The sequence below is a fragment of the Idiotropiscis lumnitzeri genome, chromosome 14 (genome assembly GCF_059441095.1).
Source record: "Idiotropiscis lumnitzeri isolate Australia: NSW breed Sydney's pygmy pipehorse chromosome 14, RoL_Ilum_1.0, whole genome shotgun sequence".
NCBI lineage: Eukaryota > Metazoa > Chordata > Actinopteri > Syngnathiformes > Syngnathidae > Idiotropiscis > Idiotropiscis lumnitzeri.
Window position 1 is genome coordinate 5,607,245 of NC_142404.1, and position 24,096 is coordinate 5,631,340.

The 24,096-nt window shown below is 40.6% G+C and overlaps 1 protein-coding gene across 3 annotated transcripts in view; it reads right to left on the bottom strand.

Moving 5' to 3' along the window:
• Nucleotides 1-24,096, bottom strand: part of satb2 (SATB homeobox 2) — a 38,043-nt gene that overhangs the window by 11,938 nt on the left and 2,009 nt on the right. For all 3 annotated transcript variants that reach the window (XM_088315562.1, XM_088315561.1, XM_088315563.1), the window contains exons 2-11: nt 18,084-18,299; nt 14,778-14,963; nt 7,228-7,354; nt 5,722-5,845; nt 5,163-5,265; nt 4,206-4,256; nt 3,542-4,134; nt 2,275-2,487; nt 2,102-2,188; nt 948-1,100 (exon numbers count right to left, since the gene is read on the bottom strand). In XM_088315562.1, coding sequence (XP_088171688.1) covers nt 948-1,100; nt 2,102-2,188; nt 2,275-2,487; nt 3,542-4,134; nt 4,206-4,256; nt 5,163-5,265; nt 5,722-5,845; nt 7,228-7,354; nt 14,778-14,963; nt 18,084-18,255 — 1,809 coding nt within the window. In that variant the 5' untranslated portion in view covers nt 18,256-18,299. The remainder of the gene's footprint in view (nt 1-947; nt 1,101-2,101; nt 2,189-2,274; nt 2,488-3,541; nt 4,135-4,205; nt 4,257-5,162; nt 5,266-5,721; nt 5,846-7,227; nt 7,355-14,777; nt 14,964-18,083; nt 18,300-24,096) is intronic.

The following is a 24,096-nucleotide window of genomic DNA, read 5'->3' on the forward strand; positions in this document are numbered from 1 at the left end:
TTCTATTTAATACTTAGCCCCCACTGACATGAGGCGCCAACTCAGAAGGAAAGTAGCTGTGCAATGATGGTAAAAAGCAAACCAATGACAAAAGAAATACGCTTAAAATTGTGCAGATTGTGTAAGTTAGCTGTACATCCAGAAATGGAGATGGAGAAGATTAAATTATGTCTGCTAGACTGGCTCTGTTTGTGACACCAGCTGTTGTGTTCAAGCCGCCACCTCAGGCAGCGTGCGACGCTAATAGCCTGATCATCTCTTGCTGCTGCTCGCACTGTCCTGGTGGCCAGCTGCACCAGATGGGTGCACTGAACTGTGACCGCCTCCGCCCCCACCCAACAACTCCCACCCCGACCTGGGGGACCTCACCAACCTTGCGCACACCCACGAGCACAAGCATGCACGTACTGTATAGAAAGTGCATATCAGCCCTTCACCATCTTGTGCCTGATAGCCCTTACACGCGACTGTCCTACTGGTTGAATGGCTGAATTGTCCTTCCATGCAAAAAAGTGGAGTTCGACCTTATATCTCATCAGAATCTTCGACTTGGGACTACATGATCAGCACACCTTACTTCAGCATGTCGCAGCCAGCATTAAACGAGACGGTCATATGGATCACTAAGCAGAAATGTGGTTTCCCAGCTCAGGCCCGCATTAAGAATTTTTTTTGTATCGCGCATTTGACATATGTGCAGTGAGTCAGTGATAGAACTGTAGTTCAATCTCCTTACTTCTGTGCAGGTAATTCAGTTCAGAAAGTGTGAACGTGTGAATGATTGCGAAGGCAATGGCGAGCAGCCACATGCCTGTCACTCGTGATTAAACAGCGGTGTTTTATGAGGTTGTTATGTTTATAAAGTTTAGCCAAATTTGTGAATTTCACACATAGCACTACGTATGTTGCCTCTTTTGCAGGGGTGGTGGTGTTCTGTGTTCCCTCACCTGACTCTTGTTGGCAGCCACCTTGGCAAAGAGCGCTTGGGACACTTTGGCCCGCTTCATCTCCTGCTGGATTTCGTCATAGATTCCCGACGTGATGTTGACCAGCGATTCCAGCTTGATTGGTAGGTCAGACACAGGACCTGTTGGCTTTGGCTGGAGAGACGAAATGTGACGGTAAGATTTTGATGCAGGTATAAGGAAATTTGAATTGCCAATACAAGCTAGCATAGCCTTATAGCAATGGCTGTATCCCACTTGAAACGTGATCCATATTTGTTTGTGCACACAACATAGGTCACAGGTTGTTTGGGGATTTTTTTCCAATCAACACGGGCAAAAAATGGAACGGTGCCTCTTGCATGTAAATGAACAATAAAGTTAACTGTAAAATACATTTTGAAATCTCGACGGAATCCTGTTATCGAAAAAAAAAGGCTGTTTTGTCTTTTTCTGAGAAACCCAAACAATGAAAATTTGAGGAAAATAAGAATAATTTGAGTTATATTTGTTTTTTTTGGAGAGTAATTTTTCTTGAATCCAAATCTTTTACAGTATACAGAGATCATTGTACAACGGGGAAAACCCTTCTACCTTGTTTGTATCCAGCTTATCCAGCTTTTCTTTTGAGTGCAATGTTTGTTGTCTTAAAATGCTGATTCAACATGTTTTTTTGACATATGTTGCTTACGGCACTTGAGATCTAAACATGAACCAAATATGGTATTGCTTTTTTCAATATAATCTTTTAAATTAGACATCTAAAGAACAGTTTGAGTGTTTCACAGTTTACAGATCAAAGCCATTTAGCTGTTGCACTTGTGTTATGCCTTCGCTGTTTGCTTGTTTCTGAGCGCTGCAAGCTCTCAGGCCGCTCGCGTTGTTTTGAAGTCCTCTACAAAGACGTGCACGGACGAGGCTCGTTTACATTCCAGATACTGAGATAATTTGACACAGACATAATAAATAATAGCCCACACCGCATCAGAGTTAAGAAGTCTTATCGCTGAAAATGCTCTATTACTTCCTTTATGTTTACAATAAGCTCCCGTGATATCTTTGAAGTTGTCGTTCCATTATATGTGGAATTTGTTTGAAAAAAAACCCAGTAGACATACCCATTATATACACGATATGCAAGATTACAGAGAACTCACAGAGTTGGCTAACTTATTCTTGTTCTTCCAAATGGAGGCCCAGGTATCAGGTGTTATCTGCTCATCCAAGCTCCTCTCCCACACTTTCTAAGCACACACACAGGATACACAGCATGCATTAATGGAGTGCGTGCGGCGCCATGAAGTTCTTATTCAGCCTGTGCGCTTTGTACCTGTGAGAGGCGTGGAGCACCGGGGTTGGATGAGTTGGAGGCAGGAAGGCCCACCGTAGGGTTCATGGTGCGCTCCCGCTCCTCCTGGTAGATGCGGTCGCGCTCGCCCTCGGGCAGGTTGAGGAAGTTCTGCATGGCCTTCAGATTGACCAGCAGCGACTGCGAGGCCGTGCGAGGGTCCTCCTCCTTTCTCAGGATCTCCGACAGCAGACCCTGAGTTGACGAGACATTTGTTACAGTGGTGTAGCTGTATATTCAGCTGTGACGGTGTGAATGGTTGTGTGTCTCTTTATCGAATATAAATGCCTCATGAAATAAATATACAAGTACATAAACTTAAACAATCTACTTAAGTATACAAACCCTGTATTTATGCACAGAGTTGTCAAATCTGGGTCCAGAAAGAAAAAAACTCAGGTGCTTCTACTCAACCGGCAGGTAAAAGCTCATTTACCTGCCAGTTGATTAGAATTGGAAGTAGTAGCATCCCAGTTTATGGGGGGATTCGCTTCCTCCGGTCCATATTTAGTGTTGTACACATCATGTCACCAAACAGCGTAGTGACTATTTGTAATCCTTAAAATATGAGGACTGACTGATTACTAGTTTGAAAACACCTGTGATGCTACTTAAAGCACACACCTTCGTTGAACATGTTTCCATGTCCAGGCCAGTGCCATTTTTTAAAAATAATTCTGTTGAACCTCAATTTAAATGCAATGTCTGATTTTCATTGGTTGATTTTTATCCAATTTTCATCATTATTTTAAGTGTGTCCGCTGAGTTTTTTTTTTTCTTTTTTTTATTAATTGAGGAGTACCGACAATTTTATTCCTGTGTGTATCTTCTTACATTGTTTATAAGTTTGGTCAACATTAGATGGAATTGTTTATACCATAAAAGTACAGTACTTTTTTTTATTAATTACTACGAGCGATCATTACATTGATCTAGTGGGGCGTGCTGTAAAGTGTTTAGCGTAGCCTTGGATGCATCAGGTGCTTGTGCCCCTGCGATGTGAAAAAAAAAAAGAGGCCTAATGAGCCGGCAAGCTACCCCGCCATGCTACTGCTATTACTGCTGAAAATACCTTTGAGGTGGGTGTCTGCAAATGAGGCCAACCCTGCGTAAAGAATTTTGTGTTTATGACAAAATTGGGTACAGCACTTATCGCTTTTCCCGTATTGATATAACTGTGCTCTTTGGTGTGATCAGAACCAATGAGAAGATTCACTTTGACAATTCATTCCACTTCCTGTTTCTATACCTGTGTGCGGTTGAAGGCCACCCGGGCGAACACAGCCTGGGAGACGCTGGCTCTTTTCAGCTCATCTCGGACCTGCTGGTAGATTTCAGAAGAAACCTCAGAGGCAGAGGGGTTGCTTCCCGGATGGTCACCGCCTACTTTGGAGGAACCCCGCGGAATGGGTGGATGGTTGAGGAACTGTTGGTTGATGGCCTGCGGGTGCTGGTGGGCCAGCAGCCGGCTGACTGCGATCTGCTGGTTGATGAGGTGGGCCATGGCAAGCTGCTGGCGTACCAGCTGTGGGGAAAGTTGAGGCGACAGTAGCCCACCTGGGCCCAGCAGGGGTTGGAGGGCGCCGGGCGGGTGGGGTGGCGGCGGTGCGGGCACCTGCCCTGTGTGGAGAGGGGGACTGTGGTGGAGGGGGCCATGCGGCGAAGGCTGTTGCTGGGGGAGAGGAGGCTGCTGAGGAGGCTGTGACGGGGCTTGCGGATCTCCGGATCCCGCCTTCAGGAGAGGGCTTCCGCCGCCCAGGTGACCGAGCTGCGCCAGGCCGGCCAAATGAGGAGGTGGTCTTTGGCCCAGCATGCAGAAGTCAGCCATGTTGTCTCGCTCGACTGCAGAGCAGAGCAAACTGTAAGTTGTTGACGTAAAGATTTTGTTGTGGTCAATAAAGAAGACTGATTACTTTTGATGTCAGCAGGATCTCGCCCTGACCACATCTTCTCCAAGTAGTCCACTGCTCAAAGCAAACGCAGACAAGAAGAAAATTAAGGGTTCATTTCATGGATCTATGATATATAAATTGTAAAGTAAACCAATCTACTACGTATTATATATAAATGACATCTTACTACAAAAAATGGCACTTAAGACATAAGCTGTCGAACCCAATATACAATGAAGTGCTTTTTGATTTCTGATTTCTGAAAATCTCCAAAACTTTAGTCTCCTTTTTTTCCTTTGCATTTTCTGTGGCTTTAAGGTATGCACTTAAATTTATTGTATAACTATTAATGATTGCTCTTAGGGGAATTGCAAGCCACTTTTACAGACATTTACCTCTGCAAATTCTAGAAAATAAAATAAAATAACATTTTTTTAAGATATATAACTTTTAGCCTATACTGTCTTCATAGGTCATCGGACTTCATACGTCATAAATACTTCTCAAACTTTGCAATTGGGATCAGCTAGTCAGAATTTCATGAACTTTACCTTGCTGCATAATAAGCTTCTCATACTGAAAATTGCTGTAAATCAATCATATCTGCTTAGAAAGGCTTTGTTAAATGTTTATAAATTTGTGATCACATTTCTATGGGGCGATTATTGTAAAGTGATAATCTGTATTGTGACGTGTGACTGTTCCGATATACGATACTGTGATTTACATTCTTAAATCTGTCACTTCTTCTTGCACTGAAATGACATTCAACTACAAAAAAATGGCACTCAAGACATAAGCTGTCGAAACCAAGACGTTTAAACAGCCTTTTGGATTCACTTTATTTACATTAGTTCTTAAACTAAAACAAAATTAAAAACATTAACCAGAATTTGAAGGTCAAACCGATTGTGTTGGAGTTGTCGGTTCGGTTGCGCTTATTGCCGGTCAAAGCCACATTGCGGCTGTCAATCGTACCTTTGATTTTCTTGTACTTCTTGTACCAGCGACCAAACTCTTGGCATTTACCAGTGGAGACGTTGGCATAGTAGGAGCTGTTCACGATAGACGAAATCATACTCTGTGAGACAGAAAGGACAAGATAATTAATAGCCGGCATGATACCAAATGTTTATATTCACGCAAAAAAAAAAAAAAAAAGCCATGTGACACACACACACACAATTGAAACAGACAGTTAGTAATCATGACTGGAAGCCACTTGTGGAAACTTGAGCTCGTAGAGAGCAGCGAGAGAAGCGACGCGCACACACATATGCTTGCAATTGATCCGCTTGCTGCCATCAACGCCCCCACCAGAGCTCAATTTAAACCCGTAAATCTCCCGCAGCAGCCATTATGATGCGGCAAGAGCGCTAAACATGCAGCTGGGGAGTTTAAACACGCCAGAGTTTGATTAAAATGTAGCAATAGTTATTAATCATTTTTTATTTCCGAGCTTTCTAATTGTGTGTGGCGTTAAGACAGACAACTTGTCACGAGTGATGCGGTGATAATTCGTTGGTTCTTTTCTAACCTGTGACAGAGGACACTCTTTGGCCAGAGTGCTTTGGTTCATTTCCTTGAGGAGCTCCTTGAGAGCGTTTCGGACAGTCGCATGGTTCCATTGCTCACAGGGAAGGTCCTCAAGCTTGGAAAAACTGCAACAACAACAACAAAACAAAAAATAACAGTCAGAGGTGGTAAAAGTATTCAGACTTTGTACTTGAGTAGAAGTACAGATACTGGTGGAAAAAAAAATAAAAAATACTCTGAAGTATTGATCCTGAATCCTGCACTTCAGTAAAAGCTAAAAACTCCAAAATGTGCTTGAGCGCAAATAAAAATATATATTTTACTGTTGATTACAAGCAATACTTGGCACAACAACAACAACAAAACAATTTCAATATATGGCATCATCATTCATCTTGACGCGCTCAATCATAGTTTATGTTGTTTCCTCTGTGGAAGTTAAAAAAAGTAACTACCCTATTTTGATAAAGGAAACAACATAAAGTAAAGTATATGTTTCTAAATGTAGGCAGTGAGAGTAAAAAGTCCTCAGAAAAATACATCTGCAGATAGATGAAAAGTTTACTTCGTATACTCGTTAGATAGAGACTCCACAGCAGAATACGCTTTAATGGCAGAGTATGGAAGGGGCAAGGATATCTCAGGGATTTGAGGTCCGCAAAGCAACAACAACAAAAATCTTGTAAACACCCCAAATTCTTCAGAAATTGCCGCTAGACATTCTTTATATGTCCCCTATGGCGAATGGTGTGGAAACGTCAGGGAAAAAAAATTGTAAAAGATCCAAGAGTCTGGCCTGGCATTTGGAGGGGTCTATACATATTTCAGGGGGTGCCATTGCCCCTGCGGTCCCCCCGCTTGCACCGTCAGTGCACACAGGCAGCATCCCTCCTCTGTTCTGGCTCAGATACAAATTGCAAAGACTGAAAATGTGCTCGCAATGTTGGGCACACAGAAAAATGTCAGCTTTTATAGGCGCTGTAAAAGAAGCTTCTGTCCAGACATGTAGCTCTTCTTTGGCTTTTTCTCCCTTTTTTGGCGACACTTAATCCAAAAGGATGACCGGCTTCTATCAAGTGACTCTCCTTCAAATTATGCCATTCAAGTATCAACAATTTTGAACTTGTATTTTGTTTTTCCTTAAACTTGATGACAGTACCACATGCCATTTTTTAACCTCAAATAAATTAATCCAGGACCATGTGCCCTGCTCTGCCATCGCTACGGTTACGCGCATCAAGATGTCAACAAATCCTGGCTGGTATGTGCCACGACAATACTAACAAAAACGCCTCTCATCTGTACTTTATCTGGCTTTATCTTCCCATCAGGGCACTGGCTCCACTCTTTTCCGAGGAGCCTGATGTTAGATAAATCTGTGAAGGCTTCAATTGAGCTTTGGTAATCAATTCTTGATGTGCAATCAGCTGCAGTGACATCACCGCCTTGCTTTGGAGCTGGAGTGTGACCACGAAAGCTAAACGTAAATGAAAAGAAAAATTCTGACCTTTGGACTTGGATACGTAGGGTGACCATGTGATAGACCTCCATGAGCATGTCGGCCACGGTCGCCTCTGGAGCATCTGTCAGGAAATGGATAGGCAGAGGGTTCCACCTCCCCACCTTTATAATACCTGGACGAATCAAAGCAGAGGGGTATATGTTTTGATTATCAACAAGCTCCTATAAAAATATGAATAAACTTTTAATTACTGGACTCCAAATGCTATTCTGCCTTTTGTAATATTAAACAATATTACTGGTGTATTGCGATATAGCGGAGTTTAAAACAAAATAAAAATACAATCACGTGGAGCACATGGCAAGAACTGCAAGAACAGAGGCCCACAACATTGTGGAGCAACCACAATCTTTAATATTCCGTCCAAAACGTCTTTACAACAAACAGCAAGAAGCTGTTTACATGTGTCAGTTGGTGCTGCTGATTTGGTTGGCAGCAGAGCTCTAATGGCGTGAGCAGTGTCACACAATGCCCGTGTGTCCGAACTGAGACCCTGTCACACCATATCAGTAGTGCCTTACAAGAAAGGCGTCAACCCAATTCTGCTACTACCTCCTCTTTGAATTTCGGCACCCGTTACGTTTAAGAATTGAATTAGACCAACAATGCATTTATCAACCTCGTAATAGTCCTTTGGCTGTTCTTCATAAAATATGAAGTCAGTCCAACACTAACTTATTTTTTTATAGATGCAGCTTCATCCTTTGGACTGTGGTCAGGTTTGAGTTTCCAATGAAGTTGTCTCTGGTGTTGTGACGACTCTTGATTCAAACAACATGCTGAACGCCCGATTTAGGATTATAAAAATCAGGCGCGTTCATGAGAGAGTCTACATATGCATAAATAAATGCATATATAGACACACACATGCACTCACAGTTACACACTCGCACACACACTCACTCACTCACGCTCACTGGCGAGAGCTGTAAAAACTAAACAAAACTAATCACATTACTGTCCTCTAAATGAGATCCAGACCGGCCTGAGAAAAATGTCTTTTCTCTTCCCGAACTCCTTTTGCATACCTCTCGACTTCTCATTTCTTTGGATTTGTTTCTTCCCGTAAATCCCTCAGTGGTCCTCTCGCAGTTTTATGGGCAAAACATTTGGTATGTTTGCACAGTCTAATGACATCCAATACGTCGGCCCTACTAGTTAGAATAAGAAGTATTGAAGACGGATGGATGGACATGGCTCCACGGGTGCCACCAGAAATTTGGGGCGCTGTGAAGAAAACTTTCACTTAGGGCCTCTCCATGTCAACTGAAATGACTATTTTCTGAAACCCATAGCAGTTCCTCCCTGCACAAGACCACCAAGACAATATTTGTTTGTAACACTTAACTAAAGATTTAAATTGTATCTTATCAAGTCCACCATAAATAATGTACGTACTTGTATTTCCCTTCTTTCAGTTATGATTATATTAGCCAACCAGTGAAAACTATCTTGCAACTACAGAAAATATTTTCCCCTAGAAGAAAAAAAAGAATAAATTTTTTTTAGACTGTCAATATGAACTTTTTAAACTCTCAACTGTGAAAAACATCCGCTACAAATTTGGGGGGGGGGGGTTGTTTAATCTTTTGTTTGTGTAGAAGAACAAGTCACAATGCCTGTTGTCCATTAGCCAACAACATTCAGAAAATATTTTTATATTGTCATTGTACAATTAAAAAAAAAAAATCTCTCAAAATTCATTGGTGAAACGACATATTTGACCAACCACAATGATGCAAAATGTAATATAGAGTATCCCTACGTTGCACCGTGGATATAAATGATGATATTTAAACAAAATTAAAAAGAAATAGCACATCTCTTAAGTCATCTTTTTGTATGACTTTGTGTAGTTGTTGTCACCTGCGCTCAGCACGCCTGATAATCGGTTGGAATCAAACGCATGAATAAGCAGACAAACACAAAAACTCACTGTGGACGTGTCCATGCAGCATCTGGCATGCAACCACACACGCACACACACACACACACGCACCCACATTCAGCACAAGTGCACATCGCCAGTGTGATGCCAAGTACGTTAATAATTGATTTATCATTTCTGGTCAGCAAGGACGCTGTCTGCTTGTTGTCCACATTTCAAAGTTGAAATTCTTGTTTCCCACATGCAACCTTCCAAGTGCCATCTGTGCTCCAGCATGGATGCCCACGTGCACAATCCCAATCCCGGTGTCCCAGTGTCCCAAGTCATTAGTTACGGGCCCTTTTGGTGAGGCTGGAAACTTTAAAATGCATCATTTTCTGATGTACGTAACTCCACTGTTGGATTCACTTGGTTTAAATGCTTCAAAGTGCGCTGCAACAGTACTGTATCAGTTTCCATTTTATCAGCGTCTTGTCACTGAAACACAAAACAAGGTCCAGACTTGCTGTTACAATAGAGTGTCTTTTGAACACTCGAACAGAACAATATGCTTGCTGTACAGTGTAAACACTAGTACCGAATCAAATCACATCAAACTAAAAATAAAGACAAAGATGTCCTTTATTAGTCCCACAATGGGGAAATTTGCAGTGTTACAGCAGCAAAGATATAGATCGGCGGCGTAATGTAGCCGTTAATGTATAACATTAGCAGCAGACGTTCAGAAAAAGCATGCAAATATACACAGCATATACGTATATACACAAATCCCCATGTATATACACGCTTATGTCCCACAACATATACAAGTGTAAGGAAACACTCCTAATGTCTGTCCATGGTACAGAGGAGAAATAAATAAAAACGCTGCAATGATAAAAAAAAAATAAAAAAAAACACTGAATGATAGAAAATACTGCAATGATAAAAGTACTGTAATGGTAAAAGTACTGCAATGATAAGAAAATACTACAGTGATAAAAGTACTGTAATGATAAGAATACTGTAATGGTAAACAAAATACAGCATCAACTGCAAAGTGTCCACTGCAGCGTGTGTTTACTGTTAAAACTCCTGTGTTCTGCATAGTGTCACCATGCGCTCACTGTAGCAATGCTGTACAATATTTAAAACACCCTCCAAAAATGCAGATTGTATCTGTGTGTATTTGTAGTTCAGAATGTCGGATAACTGAGTGTCTTCACAAATGTTTGATGCACTTGGTTAAAATATGAATGAGTAATAACTAGTTACACAGTAAAGGGCATCGTGATAATGTATAAGAAAGCAGTAACCAAAAGATTAAACAGTGTAACTTCCTTCGAAAAAAAAAAAAAAAGTCCAGAAAAGTCGAATGTCCAGTGTCATGGTGCCGCACGGACCCGTCAGACGTGGCACTGCAACAATGCTGACCACTGTTCACTGCTCACCGACGTCAAGCCTTAAAGTACACATCTGCGCCCATCCGTGCTATAAAAGCCTTCAGACCCTTATAATTGAAATAAACAATATCTCCCACTTAATTACCGGCCTGGGCTAATTAAAGAATGGCCGTGGTCCTCGGCTGGGCCTTTAAATACACCAGTGGGACGCAAGAATGCAGGACACAATTCAAACAGGCAGAAAATAGCCGGGACTCTGTGTAATTTTGGTCATGGACCGCAGAGGGAAAAATGTATAATTTAAGCCAGAAATTATTCAGTTAACATAAATGGTTGTTTTAAAAGACAAAAAGTATTCATTAGAGAGAAGCCGGAGGGAGCGTGTCTACTTTGTCTGCGAGGCTGCAAGACGACACACTCGTCCGTTCACATGTATGCGTGTATGTGTTTTTGTAGGCATTTTTGCCTAGGTTAAATAAAGTTGATGTGTGTGTGTGTGTGTGTGTGTGTGTGTGCGTGCGTGTGTACGTGTGTGTTGATATACACTGGCTGTAAGAAGCAGAAGTAGCGCTGCACTCGTATTGTTTTTGCATTCCGTGTTTATGAGTGACGCCTAAAAGCATTAGGGCCAAGTCGGGCATTGCACCATCATACCCAGTTGGTGTCTTTTGAAATAAAAACAACAATAAACTCATAACAGTCTTTAAAAGTCGTGATTCTATTGCAAAAGGAATGACGATTATGAAACTTGTTTCATCGTTGCAATAATAGCCCTCGTTTTGAACTAATTTACACTTAGTAGTATATTTTTTTTGATATGCGCAGATTGACCACATATAACGGAAATAGTAGAAAAAGAAGAAGCCATAGCGACTTCTTTGTCAATAACAGTTGGCTATGTCAAATTCAATGCATATTTTTCTCATTTGCGCTGCTATGTCCAGTTAACACTTCCTAATGGAGCTGCAATGTCCAGATCGTCCTTTTCAGTTCGGCCTGGCGCTCGTAATGACTTTCGCATTCTGCTTATGCTAGCTTCCGGGAGCAACAGAAACACGCATACTGAAGAATACTAAAGTCGCTGTGTTCCGAAATTTCGGAATAAGTGTTTTCATGCGCTCTGGTTAGATTCTCAATTGACATAAACCAGCTCTCTCATTAAAATCATCATAAAAAAAATCGTAATCGGAGTGGGCTTGATTGGGTCCGAATATTCTGAATGGGGTGAATGAAGCATTTTTATTCCGATCAGGATAAATCTGAAAAAAATATGTCCATGAAACCATTGCCAATTTCTTCTGACTTTGACGCCAGTCCTACCATCACTCCCAGGGCGTTCTCTGCCTTTTTATGCAGCGGAACCCCATCTGCCTCACTACCAAAACTAGATGGTAACATTCTCCATTTGCCCCGTTAGGTTTTCGCAAAATGTTTTGGACTGATTTGAACTGTCAGAGTATAACTTTTTACTTTTACATGAGTATTTTTGTTTAGAAGAATCGCTGTTTATGCCATTAAATTGACATACTTTCTTCTTGCTACTTTTATTCGTATGTGTTATTGCTTGCGCATGTTTTTTGGTCCGCCAGATACTTCCGCGTCGGCCCCTGTCAAGTGATCCTCTTTCGCCAATCCAATGTAACCACGAGCGATGTTTGATTCCGTTTCACCAATCAAACAAAGCTGGGCAGTCATGTGACCGCACACATAGCCTCCCCAGAGAAGCAAAGTTTACAAAGTGACTAATTTAGGTGACATGGCAGAAAAAACAGCATGCAGGATTTGTTTGCTTTAATCTGTGTCTGCCTAAAAATGTCCACATTTCAGCCTACAAGAACACATCTAGAGAAAATACATTGTGGTTTTCTATGTCATCTTTGCCAGGTTTCATGAGTGTTTCTTGCAGCGGAATTTGCATCTAATTCATAAAGACTTAATTTATATAAATATATTTTTTTATTTAAGTGTTATTGTTTTCGTTATTTTCGTCTATTGACGTTCATGATCTTTTTTTTTTTTTTTACTTTTACTTGTGTCATACTAGAATAAAGTACCAGTACTCTTTTGGCTACATTACTACCAAACAAGTGGTCATGCAAATGTGACATGACCAGAAAAAGAATGAGCAGTTATCTCGAACAATTATGTTGTGAAATACATTTTTTAAAATGAATTACCTCTAATTGATAGCGTTACGTAGCCTACCAATAGCATTTTTTGTTTTTTGTTCATGTACTGTAGGATTGCAACTCATTTGGAGGGTTCAAAGTTTATATAGAGGCTCTGTTTCAGTGAAACCAGGGAGAGAACTTTCTTCCATTGTGGTTTTGGATGATTTTATTCATGTCATTTTTGGGGGTTTTGTGACATTGTAAGCTGCCTCCAGCGCATGTCAGTGTTCACAAATCTTCGCCAGGTGAGCTGCAGGCCTGAAAAGAAGCGCTGGCCTTGAGGTCGTAAAAGCGGATTTAGCGTCACCACCGTGTTTACAAGCCAGGAAGAAAACGACAAACTCGATCACATTAGAAGCGCGTGTATTTATGCATCGGCTAAATTGAACAGGACCAGCGGCCGATGACACATGCAAACATTTGGGTTAAGATTACTAACAGATGGAAAGTGTCCTGACAATAAATTTGCCACTTGTTTGTTTTTGTTTTTACATCAGTACTATGTTGTGCATGCAGGAGGACGGGGGTCACTGTCCTTTTGGAGACGACTACCATATGTGCAACACTTGGCAGCTTTGCTTTTGTTCTCCTTCATATGCAATCTTTACACATACTTAGCAGTCACACACAAACACATTCCCATCCAACATTTTGTTGTTGACTCTTCTTGTCTTGGCTTTGCCAAACATATTGGTGCCACTGTAATATTGACTTTTGTAACCTTACAATACAGTGACTGATGACTTTTAATTGTTGTAACAGGACAGCGTCCTGTGTAAATAAACGGTAAAAATGCTTCAACACACGAGCGGTACTGTATCCGCTGACAGTTGTCCCGTCTGCCGTAAACAGTTCATTGTCTGCCTTAAACACAATATAAACATTCAGTATGTCTGTCTACACACTGTGACTCAATGTCAGGGGAGGCCAAACATTTTCATTGGTGGGCCACAATGGGTTCTAAAATTTGACAGAGGGCCTCCAGGAGCAGAAAAAAAATACATTTAATTTTAAATGAAAGTGAACAAAAGCATTACAACAAAATATATGTCTTTGACACACCACAGTATTTAGAAAATAAAACATTAGCAATGTGTATTCGTTTAATTGTTTTCAAGCTTGGCGGGCCGGATTAAAACGGTAAACGGGCCGCATGTGGCCCCTGGGCCGTAGTTTGCCCACACCTGCCCAATGTAAGCGTAACAGCACTGTGCCCAAATTTTTAAACGATATTTGACATACAGCCAAAAACATATTGCTAGCTATGCCGTCTGCTCGCCAAAAGCTGAGCTGCACTGTATTTATTTTATTTTTTTGGACTAGAGTACAAATGAGTAACATTTCCTGACACTTACCCAATATTATATGTTCTATGTGGGAATTTGGTATGCTTCAGTACTGCGCTGAAAAAAATCAGAATGTCACTTTTTTTTTACAAGCGGTCCTCTTCCGAGACCCACTTTTAGATCCTGACCCACTAGCTGAGATTCACTGGTTTCCAGTGTGCTCGCTGTGACAGTAAAGTTTCTACTGTAAAACCTTCCAGTAGATTATGTGTACTCACTAGAAAACTACAATTTTAACTGTCAACACTATCAGTATCGTGTCATTGTTGCAATGCAGTTTACATCATAAACACTGTTAGTGGTACCCTCTGCTTGATGTAATACAGTCTGCAGCCGGGCAGATTTTGAAGTGATCGTTCCATTATACAGGCAAATCTGAATTTAGAGAACCGTACTGTAGTACCACATGGCGCTGCAACATGCCTGCCAGCACTCAGGTCGACTGGAAGAGCAAAAAGAACTTATATATTCATTGTGACAGGACAGTGTTTGTTAAGGCTCCTCTCAACCAAACACTGACACCCATCTGCGCCTGTGAGATACGTTTCACCAAAACGCTTAACTGACAATGACAAAGCAAGAGGCTTGAAGAACTGTCAAGGATAACTGTGGATTTTAGTCAGGAAAAAAAGGTTTCATGCGCTCAGTCCAGGCATTTGTTTGGCAAGCACTTCCAACGACTGCTCAGCCACAATTAACTCACAAATCCAAATTGTAGAAAGTAATATAAAAGGGGTATGACACTGACCGTGGGCTTGTGCGGCAGAGCTGTGCGAGTAGCCAAGGGCCAACAGCGCCGTCTCCACCAACTGGGAGAAGAGAATGTCCTTCCGCACCAGTACAAACTCCGCGTGCTCCTCCCTTCCGTCGCATCCGTCGGCCTGGAGCCCTCCATCCGCCTGCTCCACCACGCAGAAGACGGGAATCATCAGACCTACCGGAAGAAGGAATGAGAAAAAAAAACTTCTATTAGACATACGCACGCACACGCACACGCACAAACACACACACACATATTATATTATATATATATTGTTAAATATTTCTGGCATCTAAATATTTCTGAAACCAAATCATTAATTTTCAGGAAACGCCCAAAATATTTTTATTCCATCATCGAAGAGAGCAAAACAATCTCAACACTTTAGATTTGTCAATAATTTCTAAAGGTACCAGCCGCACATATGGACTGACATATGGTATGGATTTGTGAAAAATATTAATTTACAAAATCGAGATTTTGGCCCGACATCAGGAATATTAATAAACATTACAAAAGCTACAGTCACACCATAACGAATAGCATCGCATTGAACCAAATTAAACAATTCCACTTGAAAATGTTTCTGTTCTTGAACCGTACATTTATGAAACATGGTATATAATAGAGTGTACAGAGAGCATATAAAGCTCTTTGTTTTGTATATTGCTGCATTCTGAAACAAATGAAAGGGCATGAATAGTGGGATTGCTTCAGGTTGGAAATTTTGGGACCATTTGCAATAGAAATGAGACCTAAAATTGGAATTTAAGAAGATAAAGAGGAAGGGAGAAAAAAATGAAAAAAGAAAATCTATGCTCTTTCAGGCCACATTCTGAAGTGTTGTGAATTAGTTCTGGTGAAAGTTAGGAACACAAATGGGGCTAAAATGCAGATATGGGTGGTAATTTTTATTTATTTATTTTTTGACTGCAGTTTGAATTTAGCCTCTAATCTTATACTGCCCAGCTTTCTGACGTCGTACAGCTCTGACTCGCTTACCCTGAAAAGGCTTGATTTTTGACTGGAGGGAATGGAGTCGAGTTGGGGACTCGACCCATACTAGCTTGACAGCGTGCAATTTTCCAGTTTGCCAAAACAAACAACTACATGAAGTAGAAAGACACTTGTCTGTTGGCCAATCAACGGCTGGCGGTGTGTCTAGCTCCGCCCTCCAACAGCACCCTGACTACATCCTGAACTCACATCATGAAAAGGTGCACCATTTGGGACCATTTTGAATGGAAACACAATGTAACCAAACACCAAAAAGAACTTGTTCTTCTCTGCTTCCGGAAATGTCGATCAAAAAGTCAACTGTGATAAGCTTTTTTTTCTTCTATACGTCAAAGCCTTTTGTTGTGGAGCCACCTGTCAGCTGGCTCTAGATGAAAGCCGTGTGTGTGGGCATGATGGACTGGAGAGCGTTAGGCAGCGACCCAGCACTAATAATGCATTAGCCCACAGCCCACACCACCCACCCGCCTCACTTCAGATCCATCCAGTTCATTGTTTTAATCAGTCAATTCCGATATTTCTATTTCCTCCTCATTAATCACTCCACTTGCGGGCCCTCCAGGCGCTCATGGAGTGAATTACACACCGGAGTGCCGTGCCAATTGGAGTAAGTGAATTTTTCCCCAACAGGGAAATATAACTGTCAACACGCTCTGACACTCTCTCTCATTCTCTCTCTCTCTCTCTCTCTCTCTCTCTCTCTCTTTCTCGTTCTCTCTCACCCTCTCACTGTTCTTGTCATGCCAGGCCTCGCTCGCCACTGGATGCTCTGGTTTGGATGATGCGACGTGGCCTCAAACCTCTAATCCCTCTAATATGTATGAGGGGGGTTTAAAATAAGATGTGTGTGTGTGTGTGTGTGTGTGTGTGTGTCTTTGCTGCGGCTGCGTGGTTTTGGCCGAGACACGTCGAGTTTCCTGTCTTCAAGGAAGACGCTGTCATTATTCCTGCATCAGGAAACCCCTTCCTCTTTCATCGTCACCTTTTTCCTCTTCCTAGCCGTCCCATCTCAGCTCCTCCTTGCTTTGATAACCTCTTCAACTCGTGCCGAAAACCACTGCGTTGCCGCAAAACCACTCAATTTTATGTTTGGCATTCCAGCAAAAGAACCCCAGGAATGTTATATGATAAATATTGGGGCGGATCGCCCAAACGTATAAATGTCCTTCTAATTTTAGCATGAGTCAAAGGGAAAAGACTCTTTGGGATTAAATTTAGGGCAAACATATGGCAGCAGCATGCACATGTGCATAAATAAGAATAAGTCTGTCCGTGAACACTGGATCGATAATCCACTGTGGTCTGCGTAAATCTTGTTTATATGAATCAATCATCTTTATTTGCTGAGCCCCTTCCTCCTCGCCTTGTAGTGTTAAAGTGACACTGCCTCTCTGCCTTCTGAACAGAGCTGCTTGAGGTCAAAGGTCAAATGCAGTTCATAGAACAGTGGAACCGCGAAATCAGATTTAACAATGCTCTAATCTAAAAGGAATTAATCGAAGTAGAAATAATCTAACTGTCATTGTCATATAAATTGTGTTGACTGTGCAGTGAGTAATTTAAATTCTGAAGTTGTTCAACTTATTTTTCAAAATTTGTAAAATTGTTTCTACTTTTCTGGGGCGTTTTTTTTTTTCTGGCGCATACCTCGTTATGTCACAGAAAATGATTGTGGAAGTTTATAAATTCTGTTTTTATATATTTTTTTAGAAAATACAAATTAAGTGCATTTTAAGTTTCATTTTATTTACATTAATTCAATTTACATTTTTCGCTATTCACTGGTCGACCCGGTCCGTACCGCCTGCCCCTCTGGGGTTTGCTGTATAGTTTTTAGCTGTAATAACACCATTCAACACTAGATAGCAGAAATTAGTTTGTTGCGCTTGTGCTGGGTCTTATGCTGCCTCCATCTTGAAAAGGCCAAATAATTTTTGACAGATTTGGGATGACAATGCAGTAGAATCATAGTGCCTCAACAATATTTTTAATGAGATGATTTTTGTGAATAAAATTAACAAAATGGGGTTTTGCACTTAATGTTTAGTTGCTCAGCAGTTCTCTGTTGACCTTGAAGTGTATTTTTTATGTAGGAGGGTTTGGGTTAGGGAAAAAAAAATCTAATTATGTGGTTATTGTGTTTGCTACAAACGCTTTGTTGTTAAATAGTGGATCTTTACATGTATTGAAAATTGGATTCAGTATTTTGCTCATTTTTTTTGTAGTGCTTATTTTTAGGAAGTGCGTGGTCGTTTGTGCCCCCCCCATCCCTAATACCTCCAAGGGGTCTGAGTGGTGCTCCGTTTTGCCGTAGGCGGGGCCCCGTGGGGCTGCCGTTGAGTTCCATGCGGCCCTTCTTGCCTGGTGGGGGCGGGCTGCCAAGGTCTGGGCTGCCCCCTCTGCGTTCAGGACTGTCCTGCGTGACGGGACTCTCCCCTCCTCTCTCCATCCTCTTCCAGACCCCCAGTGGAGCTCCAGCCAGAGAAAAAGAGGCTAGGGACAAACACATAGTAGCATATATGATATTGCAATGCACAATTTCAACATTTGGAAAGAAAAATTGTGATGAGAATTTATGTCTATCAGGGTATGTAGCTATGTTTTCATATGCAAACAATTTTTACACTTTTTTTTGGGCAAAAAGTTTTCTTCAATGAAATTATTGATTCGATCTCTTGCAGATGTTTTTAGTATTGTTCGCAAAATATCGCAATGATGCATTGGGAGCTATTGGTGACAATTTCAAAACTGAAATACATAGCTAAAAAAGCCTCAAATAAATAAATGGATAAAAATATTTATTTATTTAATATATTTATTTATTTTATTTAATTTTTTTTCTTTTTTTTTCATTTTTCAAGTGGTCATGTCCTTATGAACAACTAGTGTAGACTTGGTTGTGCAAATGTGTCTGTGTGTATAGGTGTGTGTGGGGGTGCGTGTGCTTGTGCGTGGGGGTGTGTGCGTGTGTGTGTGTGCACGTGAGGGTGTGTGTGAGTGTGTATGCGTATACACATGAGTGTGTGTGTCTAATACAGGCTAATGCATTAGAAACTGTGCCACCCCCAATGCAGCTTGCTTTGGGCCAAATGGACGTCTTTTGTTTACACTGGTGGCCCCTGGACATTATCTTTTGGCATGTGCGGCTAAGAATGGGTGAGCAAGATCATATGCCATGAGTGAGGAGAGAAAGAGAGAGAGAGAGAGAGAGAGAGCGCACAGCCTAGTGTTTGTCTATTTGAGGTTGAAAATGGAGATTTGAGAGGGTGACTGAGCTGACAGACTTTTTCCATTGATTCGTCAGAGCAAATGAGAATGCATGCTTATAGTTTGAACTGACGTTCATGAACATTTGATTAGAAAGTGCTCCCTTCACACTTTTTTAGTCCCTCTGCAGTTTTTCATGCACCAGCTGTCCAAACCATGCATGGAAAAACAATTGCCTCAGCCACCTTTAATCAGCCAATTTGTTTGATTCAAATTGTTCCATTTATAAATATATTCCACTGATAATAATGTTCATAAATATTCATTTATTTATTCAGAATACATTTGCAGAGATGGAAGGGTCTCATTCAACATTGAGACAAATTTACCAATTTATAAATGCTGTGAAAGCTTTGCCCAAAACTGTCAAAATACCTGCCAACACAAACCCTATACTTATGCGAATTGGCTGAGCCTGTACACTAAATTTTAAAACATTTGCTAAACAATGATTATTATTACCGTATTTATAGTATTCTCCATCTTCACGTTTCTTTATTAAAAGTTATTGAACTGGCGTTTCATGTTTAGGTTTGTTTGCACTCCATAAGCTAATAGCTAACATCATCCATCCTCAAAGTACGCTTTAGCATTCAGGCTAGCAGAATGCTATCTTTATCTGATAAAGCTAAATCGAATATATACAAAGTTTTTTTTAAATTATTATTATGTTATTACTTTTTCTGTAGATTTTTAAACGTCTTTAAATTGTTTAAATGATTTTGCAAATGCATTTGCAATTCAATGCAAAATTCAGATTATTAATATAACTCACATATGTTACAACAGACTTTGTGTTTGACATTTTGGAACCAGGCTTACACAAAATATATACATTTATTACAATGCTTTTTTTGCAGTCCTCAAGATAGTTAACGTCATCACACAAGGAACAGCTTTTTTTTCTTCTATGTCATTTTGAGTCCATTTCAATGGATGTATAAAATGTTATTTTACATTTAAAGAAAATAGTATAACTTTGTTACCAGTGACATTTAAATACTTTTAAACACGGGTTTGCACTATGAAAGAAAATTACAGTATGTCACTTTTTTTTATAGATAAAGTTTAGATTCTAAAGGGTTGTCATAAACTTTAACATTTAATGATCTGACTGACTGAGACTTGTTATTCCAAAAGTAATAACATGGAGATTGTATCTATATCATTTATAACAGGCCCTGACCTGTTGTAGAATCTTGATGATGCCTATCAAGAGCTAGCTAGCTAGTTGCCGACATCTCGCCATCTACTGTAACCTGCACACAACATCATCATCATCAACATCCAGCATCGTGGTCTCTAATCTCCAACAATGACATCACCTTTTGGTATTTGACTCAGACCGCTGCGATTCGAAAATGTTCAATCTGTCACCAAACGACCGGTGCTTGTTTGTTTGCTGGCACAAAAGCTTTTGTGGGGTTATTATACCTTGAAAAGCACCGACGATGCCCGTCCACAAACCACCAAGATGGCTGTGCAGAGCCTCTCCACCAAGTAATTTGCTTTGGATTTCCTTAAGATACATTCCAAAATACTTTGTGCATTCTGACTCAAAGTCACCCTAAAGAAAGGCCTTCTTGTCAGGGATAAACAATTGTAGTCCTGTATTCTGTAAAGTTCATCAAAGGTATCAAAGTCAAGCCCACCTAGCCAGATCCGGCCATTTTATGTTGGCCTACAAGAGTTCGCCACCATATTTAAAAACTAGCCAAAAAATTATAATAACCAAATTTAGAGGGTGGGGCGATTATCATATTTTCACGTTGATCTTTTTATGTGAAGGTCAAGAAGTGTAACTTGCGATGAAAGCAAATTTGACAAATGAGCTTTACAGCAAAGGCCCTGTGAAGACATATTGTGTGCGTACATTTCATGTCCCTTGCAAATTGTCTTCACTTTTAACAACACTGACATATGAGATATTGTAAGCATTTTTTGTTACCAATCCATCCTTTGAAATAAGTTGAAAAATATTTGAACAAACAATTATTTTTACTGCCTTCTAATTTTCAAAACATCAATTTGTTGTGTATATGTGATAATATCATTTCATAGTCCTAATGACCGTCTGAGGGACACCATAACTACCATGTGGCCCACGACAAAAATGAGTTTGACACCCCTGCTCATGCCATACCAATCTGGTGTAGATCTGGCTAAAGGTTAACCCTAACCCCAACCCTAACACGAATCCTGCCGAATAGCAGATGTCTGTCAAAGCGTATCCTCATGTTCTATCCTGTAATGGTGGATGTGTTCTTTTTCATCCCCAATCTGTAATGGTCAGACCGAGAACTGTTAAACTGGTTCGATATTTACGACGACGAATTCAAACACGGAGTTCAGCTGAGCCACGGGACAGAATGCTGGCCACTTAAGATCCAGAATTCAAATAAAGGAACAACTAGTTGCGTTGACAATGAGTCATTCGGCACAGCAAAATGACAAGCAGTAGATTTTGCTAACAAAAAAATATTACCAGTAAATCGGATTATTTGGCACAATGTAGTTACAAGCAATGCTAACAGTCTGGATTTTTGCTTTCTTCTTATTATTTTTCGACAGTCTGCATGCACTGTGGCGCCATGCTATATCCCATAGGTCAGTATTTGTGCTACGACGTGCCGTGTTGGTCATCTCGCCTCCGCTGCAGGTGACAAAAGCAGCATGGACACAACCATGTATGTTTGTCCTTGAGACTTGAGTGAATTGAGTCTTTCTGAATGAACAGAAATGAATTTTAATTATTAATGTCCCTCAAAAGTACCATGGCGACCATATTTGCCTTTTGTCAGAATTAGAGCCATGTTGCCACATTAAGTGTCATTATCCTGCAAAATTGTTGAGTCACTGCCCGTCATCCGACCGTATCGAAATGTTACGACGCGACTTCATTCCGCGTAAATAATAATGTTCATTTATCTGCGCGATATTACCCAAACATCCAGCGACTGATAAAAACGGTAATCTGTACTTTATGTGCCGTGTTGAGCAACCCCTTTCGTACCATCTTTTTACGACTTGATAAGTGAATAATGGCGCGTACGCTGCATCATCGAGGAAATCAAGCAACCTTTTCACAGTGTTATCGCCCACCGGACGCATCCCCGAATCAGCCGCCAAATAGGGCGTGTGATCGTTAAAGCTGTTAATAAAGCAGCGATAAGAGGCACTCTTACATATCTGCTCTGAGACATATAATGTCTTTTTGATAAGCTCAACTTCAGGTCACATTTTCCAGTTTATCGTTTAAGGGAACACTCAGTTGTGTGTGTTTTTTTTTTTTTAATCCTAAAAAATTACTTTCACAATAAGAGCTAAGTGGTAAATGGCAATCAAACACACAATGATCATATTATTATTATTATTATGATAATTCCTCCGAGATTTTATTACGGGCCGACCGAGCATGTGGTAAGAATCTTTGTCTCTTCAGTTAGGGTTATAATTTGTATGCCAAACAATTTTGCTTGAACTCTGGTCAATAAGTAGACGAACCAAAAATAAAATCAAGAACTTATGCCTGAAAAGAGAGAAAGTCAGCCATTTTGGGGTCATTTAGCCCTTTTGAAAAAAATAAACCTGCTTGAGATTTTGTCCAATTTCAACCTAATTAGAACCTCGCACGTTATAAACAGATGGATGTCAAATTGCAAGAATCTAGCCTTTTCGGCATATCGTGTGGTAGGCAAGTTGCCCATCCATTGTAGTCAACTTAACAGATAGAAAAGGGGCTCAGACTGCAGACTGCAGACACACCTGGCGTATGAGAAGACGTGACCACAAACTCACACATTATTCATTTATCAAAGTTAGTTCTAAACTTTGTAATTTGTCACCACCATCCACTGCTGGACGTCTTATGTCCAGTGCGTCGGTCATCTCCTTAAATATCATGTCAAGAAATATTACTTCCTGGATACAAACTTAAAAGTAGACAAATACTAATAATGGAGCAAAGAGGCACAAGTTATGTAATAGGAGAAAAAGTGGGCTCAGAAGATATTCAACAGTACAAGTACAGAGTTGCTTCATCTCTTCCTACGTGAGCAGCAATTGAAGCTTATCAATTATTAGCACAGATAGCAGCGATAAAAGAAGCCCTCTTCCCTGAGCAAGATGCACTTTTATCGCATTATGGAGCTATTGGTTAATGCTTGTCTGTGCTGATAAAATGAGGTGGGATGGAACTGGAGAAATGGCTGTCAATATGTACGCAAATCGTGTGACGCGCCTCACTGAGTCTGCATGACATGCATGAAGAAGAAGAAAACAAAAGAAAGAAAGAAAAAAAAAGTTTGCATTTCACACACACACGGATACATTTTTGGCTTAGATTATGCATGTTGTGTTGTTCTTACACAACGGGCAGGGAACCTTGTACCAATCAGGGTCCAATTCAGTTACTTTGAGACCAATACAAAAGTTATGAATGTTTAATTATATCATTGCATATATGATTACACATAGTCAGTTTTGAGGATTTGTGGATGAAATGTTTAATTGTGCTTCCTCTGAGTTTTTATGCATGTTTAGAATTTGGAAATTGTCTGGCAGGCTGTATGAAATGCTCTCGTGGGACGCATATGGCTCACAGGTGAAGGCTTGACCACCACTGCACACACACACACACACATATATATATATATATATATATATATATATATATATATATATATATACACATCACCCTCTATTAAAGATGAGAGCCCTTTTGTCCACTCTCTTGTTCCTTCGAGCTCTCTTTCTCGCTCTCTCTCTCAAACACACACGCGCACACCCCCACGCACACACACACGCGCACACAAGTTGCTAGCACTTCCCAAGGACCACACTTGGTGGCACACGTGTGGAAAATAAGCAGTAATTGTACAAGATGTGACAGTAAAACAGTATACAGAGAAGGACAAGTATGTGTACAGTGTAACATCCTGTACAAAGTTTGTTAATCCCGTTTATGTTATAATAAGGTGTCGGCCTTTGCAAAGATAGCCTCAATTTTCTGGCAGTCAATATA